This window comes from Callithrix jacchus, chromosome 12, assembly GCF_049354715.1.
Source record: "Callithrix jacchus isolate 240 chromosome 12, calJac240_pri, whole genome shotgun sequence".
In the NCBI taxonomy this organism is placed as follows: Eukaryota; Metazoa; Chordata; class Mammalia; order Primates; family Cebidae; genus Callithrix; species Callithrix jacchus.
In genome coordinates, this window is record NC_133513.1 from 107624144 (window position 1) to 107636422 (window position 12279).

General features: G+C 41.3%; 1 protein-coding gene across 25 annotated transcripts in view; it reads right to left on the bottom strand.

Annotated features, from left to right (window-relative positions):
* ABLIM1 (actin binding LIM protein 1) overlaps nucleotides 1-12279 on the bottom strand; it is a 338782-nt gene that overhangs the window by 245747 nt on the left and 80756 nt on the right. For 11 of the 25 annotated variants that reach the window (XM_078346584.1, XM_078346586.1, XM_078346587.1 and 8 more), the window contains exon 1: nucleotides 8691-8824. The exons of 11 other annotated variants lie outside the window; for them this stretch is intronic. In XM_078346584.1, the coding sequence (XP_078202710.1) occupies nucleotides 8691-8754 (64 nt within the window). In that variant the 5' untranslated portion in view covers nucleotides 8755-8824. Of the gene's footprint in view, nucleotides 1-8690; nucleotides 8825-11459; nucleotides 11541-12279 lie in introns of those variants that run through there. 3 more of the 25 variants (XM_078346589.1, XM_078346594.1, XM_078346579.1) reach the window with 1 other exon arrangement.

A 12279-nucleotide genomic window follows, 5' to 3' on the forward strand; every position in this document is an offset into this window, starting at 1 on the left:
AACAGTATTTCAGGCTTTATTTTATTCTATCTTCAAATATGGAGAGGAATCACACAAAAATTGGTGAGTAGAATCTAAGTGAAATACAATCGACGGTAGAAAAATACCCATTCAAATTCTGCACCATTTCCTGATGGTTAAAAATCAATCATTCTTTTTTAATTCCTTTAGTTCCTTTACACAAATCTAGGTCAGATCGGTCAAATAAATGTTTTAAAATGGCATAAAATCAAATCACTTTAATTAGGTATTTCTTTCATTTTATTTCTAATCCTTTTTTTCCTCATTCTCCAGCTAAGCAAAAACATGAACATTCTTAGCAAACAGGTTTTTAAACAGGCTTTCGGAGCAGAAATAATTTGTAGCAAGTAATGTTTTGAAAGAATGATGAGTTTTCATGAGTGTTTTCATTCTGACTGAACTAATGACATTAACCTGTTGGTAAATTTATTGAACAACCATAAATTGTTTTCTGACTTCATTTCTAAAGCATGTCTTGTTAAGCTAAACTAATCTTTCTTATCTTTGAAACCATAAATTCTTCTTCAAGAAGGCTTCCATAGCTGACTCTTTCTTATTTCTTTCAGTAGGCTAGGGCAATGGTCTGTAAACCAATGCCTGCTGCCTGTGTTTGTAAATAAAGTTTTGTTGAAAGCAGCCATGTTCACTTATTTATGTATTGTCTATGGCTGCTTTTGTGCTATCATCTCAGACCTGAGTAGTTGCAGCAGAGACCATTTGGCTCACAAAGACTAGACTATTTACTGTTGTGCCCACTACAGAAAACATATGCTTTAGGCTAATCACACAAAGCGTTCAAATCTTGTATTTCTTAGCTTTTTGCTCTATAAACATCTTATTCATTGATTTCATCTGTGTACCATTTCCTTGAGTTTGGTTAGAAAGTTCCCTAAGGGTTAGATTGTCTTTTTATTTTATTTTTTAAACCAAGAATAAAGTATTTCAGGTTAACGGAGCATGTGAATTTTATTTCACTGAGTCTCAATAAGTGTCCACACCAGAACCACTGCTACTGTGTAGAAACCATGATGGATTACACCAGTGGCTGAATTTATCATCCCTCCTTCCATCCATGCCCTTTGCCGTGTAACTTTGCAATGCCTTCTCACTTTGAGACTTGAATTGATGATGTGACTCATCTGGCTTATAGAATAAAGAAGTGACAGCACGCCAGTTATGAACCTAGGCCTCAAAAGGTCATGCATGTTTCTCCGTGCTCTCTTGCTCTTCTGTGCCAGCATGACAAGGCCATGGCTAGGATAGCCTGCTGGTCCCAAGAGGAGGACGGGAGATGCTTAGAGCAGAGCTGCCCCTAAACATGAGTGAACTTACCAAACGGCCCACTAATTCAGCCTATAGCAGCTGATCCCCAGACAAACTGGAGATTCATGAAAAATGATAAATAGCTGTCACTGTAAGCTTCGGAATTTTGGAATAGTTTATGAAGCCACATTACCTAATTGATATGAGAATCTTTCCTACAAATACCCTTAACACTTCTATTTCTTTGGAATCTTAAAGGTAAAAATGAAACAGTTGCGATTTTTTTTGTTTAGTGATATGGCTTTTATGGAACTATATACTCTTAAGGGTGATATATAGAAATGACCTTTCTTAGCCAAATATCAAAAGAAATCAACTTATCAATAAGAATTTACTGAACACAAATCATGTGCTCATTACTGAGATTTCTGAAAAACATAAAATCATATTCTTGGATAGGTGCAGTGGCTGATGCCTATAATCCCAGCACCTTGGAAGGCTGAGGCAGGAGGATAACTTGAGGCTAGGAGTTTGAGACCTGCCTGGGCAACATAGCAAGATCCCGTCCCTAGACAAAAATTAAAATAAAGAAATTAGCTGGGCATGGTGGTGTGTGCTACTTAGGAGGCTGAGGTGGGCATATTGCTTAATCCCAGGAGTTTGAGGTTGCAGTGAGGCATGATTGTGCCACTGCACTCTATCTAGCCTGGGTGACAAAGTGAGACCCTGTCCTTCCTCAAAAAAAGATACTCTCTAATCTCAAGGAATTTACAGTTCTGTTGTTGGAGATAAAATAAAATGTGAGATAGAGTATAAGACAATCATTGTGTGAAAATCTGCAGAAACTGTGAAACTCTGGCCAAACCCAGGGCTTTGAACATGTGTTTATCTCTGTGCCCTACCAAAACTTCAAAGAGAACAGGAGAGGAACAACGAGGGAGGAACAAGACATGTCTGCACAATTTTGAAAGTGAGAAACTGGATGGATGGCTCGGTGCTTCCTAGCTTTCAACATTGGGATTACAGATGGCTCACACCTATAATCCCATCACTTTGGGAGGCTAAGGCAGGAGGACTGCTTATGCCCAGAGTTTGAGACCAGCCTGGGCTATATAGAGAGACCCCCATCTCTACAAAAATTAACTGGCTGTGGTTGCACACAAATGTACTCCCAGCTACTAGGGAGGCCGAGGTGGGAGAATCAGATGAGCCTGGGAGGCTGAGGCTGCGATGAGCTGTGATTGCACCACAGCACTCCACCCTGGGCAACAGAGCAAGGCCCTGTCTCAACAACAACAACCACAAAAACGGATGGATGATGTAACCAAGGAAGAAAAAACTGAAACTTAATGTGGAGGGGGAGGTATCACTAGAGGCAAGCCAGGAAAGGTTCAGAAATTGGAGGCACCAGGTCCTGCTGACTGCAGGAAGGATGATACTGTAAACAGGACGAGTTGACAATCTTTATGGCAAAGAATTAAACCCCGTTTTTCCTTGCCTTCTTCTCTCTGCCAGGAGACTAAGGTGAAGGTGACATGGCATGCTCCGCCAAGCTGGAAGATCCTAGCCCTGTTCCCCGTGTGAGAAGATGGGGTAAGAGAGAGGAGGCAACCTTTTTCAACTCTTTTAGCTGTTTCTCTCGGGACTTACTTCCATCTTTCTAAATAAGATGCTTATATCTGTTGATTTTTTTTCCACTGTAGACGTTATCTACTTCAAAGTAAGGTTAGGATTTAGCTCTTTTACATTCTTAACAATAGATAACTAAATGCAAATTCTTGCAATTGGCACTCTAGAATTTTTGAAAACTAGAAGTGCTAGGCATCAGAAGAAATTGCTGATTTTTTTAAGTGATTTTGTTTTTTTCATTAAATTGATTTTTCCTGAGTGTTGCTACACGCCAGCTGTTATACCAGAAAGATACCGACACACAATGATGAACAGGAAGGACAGTTTCTTCCTTCATGGAGCCCACAGTCTTGTGAATGAGTAAGGTGGGGAGAGGGCAGTACCAGTGATCATAAGCATCTGATTTTAGGTAGCTGTTTATTCCATATCTATTACTCCTCTACTATTCTAAGGCCGGGGTCAGCAAACTATGGCCCACAGGCCAATTCTGGCCCACAGACCAATTTTCTATGAACTCTAAATTAAGAATGGGGTTTCTTTGTCTTTGCTTTTGTTTTCATTTTAATTTTAAAAGATTGTCTTGAAAAGAAGAGGTCGGGTGCCGTGGCTCACGCCTGTAATCCCAGCACTTTGGGAGGCTGAGGCAGGTGGATCACTTCAGTTCAGGTGTTCAAGACCAACCTGAGCAACATGGCAAAACCCCGCCTCCACAAAAAATACAAAAGAGCCAAGCATGGTGGTATGTGCCTGTAGTCCCAACTACTCAGGAGGCTGAGGTAGGAGGAGCTTGAGACTAGGAGGTGGAGGTTGCCGTGAGCTGAGACTGTGCCACTGCAGTCCAGCCTGGGTGACAGAGTGAGACCCTGTCTCAAAATAAAAATTAAAAAAAAGGAGGAAGGAAAAAAAGGAGGGAGGGAGGGAGGGAGGGAAGGACGGAAGGAAGGAAGAAGGAAGGAAGGAAGGAAGGAAAGAAGGAAGGAAGGAAGGAAGGAAGGAAGGAAGGAAGGAAGGAAGGAAGGAAGGAAGGAAGGGCAGCAGCAGCAGTGACACCAACCATATGGCTCATCAAACCTAAAATCTTACTATCTAGCTCTTTCCAAAAAAAGTGTGCTGCCTGCTATCCTGAGGGCCTGCCAGACCCCTATTGTTTGCTAATGGTTTTCTCCCCACCAAACAGGTCAAATTGGAAATATCTTAAAACTTTTAATAAATTGCATGTTTATTCAACCATGAAATATAAAAATGCAAAAGGTCTCACTGGGAAATGCCACATTCTGGAACAGAAACGCCCCAGTTTTGGTCATCTTAGGAAGTCAAGCCAGAAAAACTCTACACTCCTTGGTTCTCTCATTCTTTTGTCTTCCATTCACAGGAGAAGACACTATCTGCCTTTTAAAACTAGGAATATGCATTACTTTGGTGAAAATAAAATAGATAAATAAAACAGCGAATAGTTGTTATCCCCGAAGTTTGGGCAGCGGTCAAAGGGAGCTTTTGCCTCTCAAGTAGTGTTTGAAATTTTTACAATGAAAGCCTATTCTTGTATGATTTGTGTAATTAAAAATAAGCAAAACACACAGAAATAAAACTAAAATAAAATTACCAAACTAGAATCAAGGCCTTGGATTTATAGCACTATTCAATGATATAAATAATTTGCAAGAATCTGAATCTCCCAGATGGAACTCTAATTACCAATTATATAACCCATTCATTATTATGCGTGAGGCACTGTGCCATGAGTATTATAGATATTCTCACTTCATCCTCACAATCTTATAAAGCAGACAGTATTGTTATCTCTGTTTTACAGATGTGGAAACTGAGGCTTAGAGAAGTTGAGAAATTTGGCCAAGGTTATACAGCTAGTAGATATCCAAGCTGCCATCTGACCAAATCTCTTTGTGTCTAGAGCTCAAACACTTCACCAGTGCATCATGCTCAAAAGGAGCATGCATTCCTTCTACAAGTCTATAATTATGTATTTTTATTTGTTTAAATCACTTTGAAATTTACCAAGGAACAATCATGTTAGCAAGGGGAAAATAAATCCCCAATCCTCTGTGGCTCTGGCAATGACGAAGGGGCAAAAATGGTTTTTGAGGACAAGAGACACCCTTCCCTCATACTGGAGCCACGGTGAGAAGTGACCCGTGCTCAGATCTGCCCCTTGTAACCAGTGGGCCCTCCCTAGCCAGCGTTCTAACGTCTTTAAATGATGACATCCTCTCATATCATTGATCCCAACACTCGCATTCTCCACTCTGCGCAGGTCATTACATAATGTCTCATGTTGGTTAGATGCCCATATATGCCAGTGAACCTTCCAGGATTATCATTCTACATAACAGAGATTTATTCTGAACAGGACCTAGCATGGTGCCTGCCACCTATTGAAAAGTGCTCGGTAAATTCATTACAGCAAAATGTTAATGAACAGCTCCAATGCCAAGTCCAGGGATGGCTCCATGACTCATCAGCAGATCCTCCCTGATGAAGCTACCAATTAGAGACAGACTCTTACAGTGAGAGTCACTCTAAACCTAAAACAATAAGGATGTAGGTGGGGCCAAGAGCCATAATCAGTGAAGTGGCTGATGAATCCATGAATCTGCAGGTACATTTGGCGATTCATACGACCAGCATTACATTTATATTGAAAATGGGGCTAGCAGACCATTTAAACCATTTTATTTATTTATTAGTTATTTTTGAGAGAGAGAGAGAGAGAGAGTTTTCCTCTTGTTGCCCAGGCTGGAGTGCTGTGGCTCGATCTTGGCTCACTGCACCCTCTACCTCCGGGTTCAAGTGATTCTCCTGCCTCAGTCTTCTGAGTAGCTGGGATTATGTGTGTGTCACTGTGCCTGGTTAATTTTATATTTTTAGTAGAGATGGGGTTTCACCATGTCGACCAGGCTGGTCTCAAACTCCTAAACTCAGGTGATGCGCCTGCCTTGGACCCCCAAATTGCTGGAGTTACAGGCATGAACCATCACCCCTGGCCTAACCATTTAAAAATAGTTACCAGGGATGTGCTTCCCACAAAATAACGCCACCCCATTATTAACATGCTGACATTTCCCCAAGAGCACTGTGTTTACTACAGCCCCTCCTAAGTCTCTACACCACTTCAATTCACACGTCAGCAGGACATATGTTTTCTGGGCAACGTATTACAAAGAGGAGTGATACCAGGCTTGGAGAGTTTCTGTTCCAGGAAGATCTTCAAGGTACCCTGCTGTGGGTCACAGGCCTAGGGAGCATATGACTCAGACAGAAGCTCTCAAGACTCATTCTATTGCTGACTGTTTCATGGAAATCCAGTGCCCAATTCTCCCAGAATGCCTCCTGCTCCCACTCCTTGGGCACATTCCCAGCAATGTCATGCTCTGATTGAGCCACTGGTCACCGACTTTGGCAGAGCTCATTTGCAGTGGCAGCTGTGACTGCCTTTGGAAGCAGGAAAACCTGTCTGGCGTTTCCATTCTCTCATATGAAACCTAAAAGCAGTGCTAATCAGCATGTTGCATTTTTCCCCTTTTTGGAAATGAATGACATTTAGTGATAAGTCTTATAAAATCCCTATATTCTGAATTGCTTTCCTGGCTACCACCCCAACATTTAAAGTATGTTAACAACGGAGATGTACATGTCAGCAGTCAGATTTTAATATAAAATAGAAGGCTGGATATCTCAAATGCCCAAATTACTATTAATTGTATGCAAATGCTAGCTCTAAGTATATCCTTTAGAGCAGAAGGTTATAAGTCACTGTATCAGTCTTAAATCAACAGCCATCTAACTAGCTAATGCTTTCAAGGTGTGCCAGAAGAGAAAGGACAGAATGATCTTCTCTTAATAAAGAAAGACGGATTAACAGCCGCAAGGTTTGCTGTTGTTTTAAAACACCAGGGAACCAGCTAACGAGAATAAGAAATAAAATGTAAGCAGGGTCAGACCTGTTTATTACCTATCCTTTCAAAATATCCTTTCGTTTTTTAAAAAAAAGTGAATTAAAATTATTGCCCATATTCCCTACAGAGAGTACATTTAAAACAATGCAGAGTCGCAAAACCCCTTATGTTCCAAACATAAGGTGTGCCTGTTTTTAAGTCTCAGAATAATTTGCCAACTTCCAATTTAATTATGACTGAGCTTCAAGTCAACTGTTGAGTGTTCTAGAGATATAGTTTCTGTAGATTCCAGCTGGTAGCAAGTGGAAAAACTCCAAATACCTTAAAAATATGCCACGGAGTAGAAGGGAGGAGAGTAGTTAAAAAACAAGGAAGAGAAAGAAAGTTGTACTTTCTGGTTTGACCACTAAAAATATAATTAGATGTATCACTTACTCTGTTTACTTACAGTCTCTCTGCATGTAAGATTTCTTCTAAAACCTGCCCTATCTTGCTGGAAATCTAAAGTAAAATCCACTCTTTGTACAGTACAGCAGAGGACTTTAAATTCATTTAAAGACATCTAGACATCTTGAGATATTCTAATTTTATCACTAGGACCCCATTCAGTTGGAAAAGACATGGCATCATAATTTTCTACTCTAAATATATCAGCAATACATGAATGCATTCTAATTAATATGCATAGTGTCCTTATTAAAATTCAGATTCTATGCTTGAGGAAGGCCCAAAGTCTCAAAAAATCTTGTGTGAACCTGAGGTGACCTTACACTTTAGAAAGAACAGGGGAGGGAAGAGTTGGAGCAGAGTTCTTGGCTGACCACCCACATGGGGCTATTATAAACTTTACATTTTACTATTCTAATGTTTGTCAGCTTTCGTCTTTACAATAAATGTCTAAGGCAGGTCAGTAAGGAATAGGAAACCACATTACTGGACTTTTAAATCAGCATGGTCTTTCAAAATCATGCTCATTTACAGGAGAAAACTGTGTGGCATAAAAAGCCACCATGAATTATTCATCAGTTACAGCATGTGCCAACCTCAGATTCCTTTGTACCTCTTAACAAGTGTGTACATGTGAAGTGTAGCAGACCCGGGCTCCCTAGTCCTACCAGTCCCCAGTATGAAGGCAAACCCAAGCTCACCGGAGATCCTGTGAAACTGAGAAGAGCTGCAAGATAGGAAGTGAAGGAGGGAGGGGGCCCATCCCATCTGCCTTATCTGGAATTACCCACGAGTCTACTCTCCAGAAACCAAAATAAGTCACACTCTCTTATCTTAAGGGGTCCAGTATCAAAAGAATCAGCAACTGATCGGCACAGTCTGTAAGTTTTAACGGAGCAGCCTGCGAGACTGCGGGGCCACCCTCGGCAACTCTGTTTGAGGTGGTGTTGGCTGTCAGCCCCTGGAGATGCTGAGCAGGACCAGCCGGGCCACTCCTGAAGGCAGCCTCACCAGGAAACAAACTCCCCCATCAAACACAACTGTAGAGAAAGCGTCCTAGGGATGACATCCGAACTCAGACAAAAGGCCCGGAAATAGGATCACAGGTGTTTGCCCACAGTCACTGAGGATGCTTTTTAATGTGCCCAACAAACCACTTGAGTTGAGCTGGGCACCTGCTACAAGACAGTCATGTTGATTTTAAAATCCTATTATATTAAGAATACCTATAAATATGTTGATAAATACAATGTGCATTTTATACAGATATATACGATCACAGAAGTAGATGGTCATGTTATGATAAGTGTAAAACAATTTTATCAAATGGAAAAGCCCTGCATCTTCCCTCATCTTTATAGACACGGTCAACCCCAGACAGAATATATGCCAAGTCTACGAAATGGACGGTCTAACCTTTTTTGTCTCCGATGGTGTGATGAGTGTCCATGAGCTCAGTCATTTCCAAGGTCATTGACATGCGCAAAGCTCTAGGGGTTCAGCTTTTCTTCACTAGGCATCTGACACACAGAACAGCTGCAGCACTCCTCAAAGGAGGAGCTGGGCCCTGGCTCTCCTCCCAGGAGTCTGTGGGCTGAACTGGACCCGAGGGAGGGGTGTGCCACCGGTGGGTGTGCCACAGCCAGCGCAGGAAGAATGAAGAGTTTCCTGAGTGAGTGTAGCTCCTTCCTCACGTACAGAGTCCGCATCCCCTTCTTCTCTCAAGCCTGCCCCTACCACTTCTAAAGAGACCCCTTGCAGAAGCACATCAGCTCATTGACACCACACCCACAGAAAACACTCGTTTCTGGGAAGCCACTATTAAAACACGCCAAGAATGTTCCTAGGATTTTCCTCCACTCTGCACAATCCAGAATCCAAATTTGGGTCACTGTCATTTCACAAGAACTGAAATGCATGAAACAAAGAAAGAAAAGGATCCATTTTCCCCAAGCTTTCTGCCTTCTCTTTTTCCTTAATGAATTACTATCTCAACCAGATGGGCTTTTAATTATTTTCTTCAATACTAGAATTTTTTTTAAAATACTATAACTTGGAGAGGCTTTTTAAAATTAACAACCCGATTCTCCATCATGGCTTAGGAAACAGTTCCCTGACAAAGTCCTGGTATGAGACCAGCTGTGGACTTTGAGCCTTTTTATATTAGGTATACATGCTGTCTGAAAACAATGACCTCATCCGGAAAGATTCAGGAAAAGAGGCATTCTTTCCCTTTCATCAGTAATGCCCTGATGTTGGGCTGGATTACCCACCACCCACAATGCAACTTTTCTCCCAGTCATTTTTGAACACCAGGAATTTTGCATATTGGAAAAGTGATGAAGACAGTTTAAATGGAAAAAGACACTTAGGACAAATGTCCTTGGTATCAGACACACATATTGGCTAAGAAATAGAAGGCAACTGGCATAGTTGCTTTAAGTGTGAGGGTAAAACATTTAATTCCTCCAATAAAGATGTAACCAGCAGCACCCATTGTGAGATATTAATTTAATATAAGGTAATCAATCCACTGAAAAACAAGACTATTTGAAACACACTGGCCAAATACAAAGTTTGATTAATTGAAGAGTTCCGGCTTACTCTCTTCCCCAGCTAAGTGGCTTTTTTGTTTTAATTTGAAATGACTCGGGTAGACAGCCATCCTCATGGGTCACCCAGTGTGCCCTTTCCCTGGTCCAGGCTACTGCCTGGAACCTGGTGCCTCTGATAATGTCCTCCTGACTTGGCTGTAGCACCAGGCGCCAGACAAAGAATCACAACTGGATCGCTCGTTGATAAAATGCTTGCCATTTGCAGAGCTGTCATGCGTCAGCTGCTGCCAAAGGCAAGTCACATCTACTGGAATCTTCTGATTACGCCTAATGCCTTGCGTTCTCATGACAGTGACTCCGTACTTCAGCTAAAGTGTTTTTTGCTAGTGTCTTGGGATTTTTCCCATAAAGATGGAAGTCTTTTATCCTTGCATTTTTCATTAGCCTTGTTAGCATTCACTTAAAATGTAATGGAGGCTAGTTTTCCCTACTCCCTTAAATCTTGAAGTATTATTCCTACTTGATATTAAATGAGAGCAGAAACCAAGTACAGTGCTATAGCTATTTGGGGGGGCTAAAATAGGGTTCTAGTTTAAAAGTAACCTGCATTGCATTGGTTCCTTGCCTTTTACAAGGCAGGACGGGCAAAGTGGGGGAGTAGAATATCCAATATTGAAACTTCGATTTTTTTGAACGTTAAGCAATAAAGTAATTCTTTCCTAATCATAGTCATGCAAATTTAACTTGTGTTAGTGGTACCATGGATAATTTGACTGATGATTTATTATAGTCAAGAAACTGGCCAGATATGGTAACTCATGCCTGTAACCACAGCACTTTGGGAGGCCAAGATGGGAGGATAGTTTGAGCTCTGGAATTTCAGACCAGTCTGGGAAACATTGCAGGACATTATTTCTATAAAAAAATTAAAAAAAAAAAAAAAGGCAGGCATGGTGACCTGCACCTATAGTCCTAGCTACTCAGGAGGCTGAGGCAGGAGAACTGCTTGAGCCTGGGAGATTGAGGCTGCAGTGAGCCATGATCACACCACTGTACTCCATCCTGAGCGACAGGGTGAGACAGAAAAACAAACCAAACAAACAAAACAGAACAAACAAAAGCAAAAACCAAAGAGATGAAACCAACTGCTTACCTTACTTGTTAAAAATGTACAACTTTCTTCCTCTCTTCCTTCCTTTCTTCTTCCCTTCTTTCTTTCTCTTTCTCTCTCTTTCTTTCTTTTTGAGACAAGGTCTCACTCTGTCACCTAGGCTGGATTGCACTGGCACAATCACAGGTCACTGCAGCCTCGACCTCCTGTGTTCAAGTGATCCTCCTGCTTCAGCCTCCCAAGTAGCTGGAACTATAGGCACACGCCACCATGCCCAGCTATTTTTATTATTATTATTATTATTATTATTTTTTTTTTGTAGAGACGGAATCTCCCTGTTGCCCAGGCTGGTCTCAAACTCCTGGACCAAGTAATCCTCTTGCCTCAGCCTCCCAAAGTGTTGTGATTATAAGCAAGAGCCGCAGTGTCTGGCCTCACACAACCATTTTTCTAATTAAATAGCAATGGAGCTTATACCGTGTCATTTTGAAATCAGAGACGCGGTTGTGTGTTCCTTACCTTATCTGATTCAGTCATCTTAGAAACACAGAGCAGAAATCTTTCCAAACCACGCTTCTAGAATCCTTCACAGAAAAGTGACTGTCAGCAAAACAAATACAAATGCTTAAAATTGCATCTTCACCTATATATGAGAAATGCTTGATTAAATATTGTTAAACAGTTTTCTTAACCATGGACTTACTATGTATTTATATGCAGGTGTGCCTGTAACTAAGATATATAAGAAGCATTTCCTAAATTTATTCAATGAGAGAACCCCCAGCCCAGTAGAACTATTAACTTTCCACAAAACAGAGACTGGAAAACATTTCTCTGAGGAAAGAGAGAGCTAGAAAGGGATTTGGAGATAATTTCCATCACAGTTTCAAAGATAAGAAGTTTAAAGCCAGGAGAATTTAGGGACTTGGCCAAGGCCAGCACAGGATGTATGAGGAGGACAATTCTTCTGCCCCGTGACATTCTGAGTGGCCACGATAGGCTAGCATGCTTGGCTCTGTTAGCAACTAAGGTATGACTGACAGTGATGCCATCATATCCCAGTAACATCGATGCTGCCGTGTTCCTAAGAACAGCAAACAGCATACCTTGCAACAGATTATGTTAAAAGACCTGGCCTAGGCCTGCTTTGCAATTACAGAATGGGAGACAAAGCTTACCACAGTGTAATTTATGACGGGGCTGGGAGTGAAAAATAGCAGATACCAGTAACAAAACATTCACAGGGCCTTGGCCTCATCTTTTAAACTAAGCAGAAGAGACAGAAACTTGAAGCAAATTGAATTCCACTTGAAAAATGATTCCACTGGGAAAGAGAAAA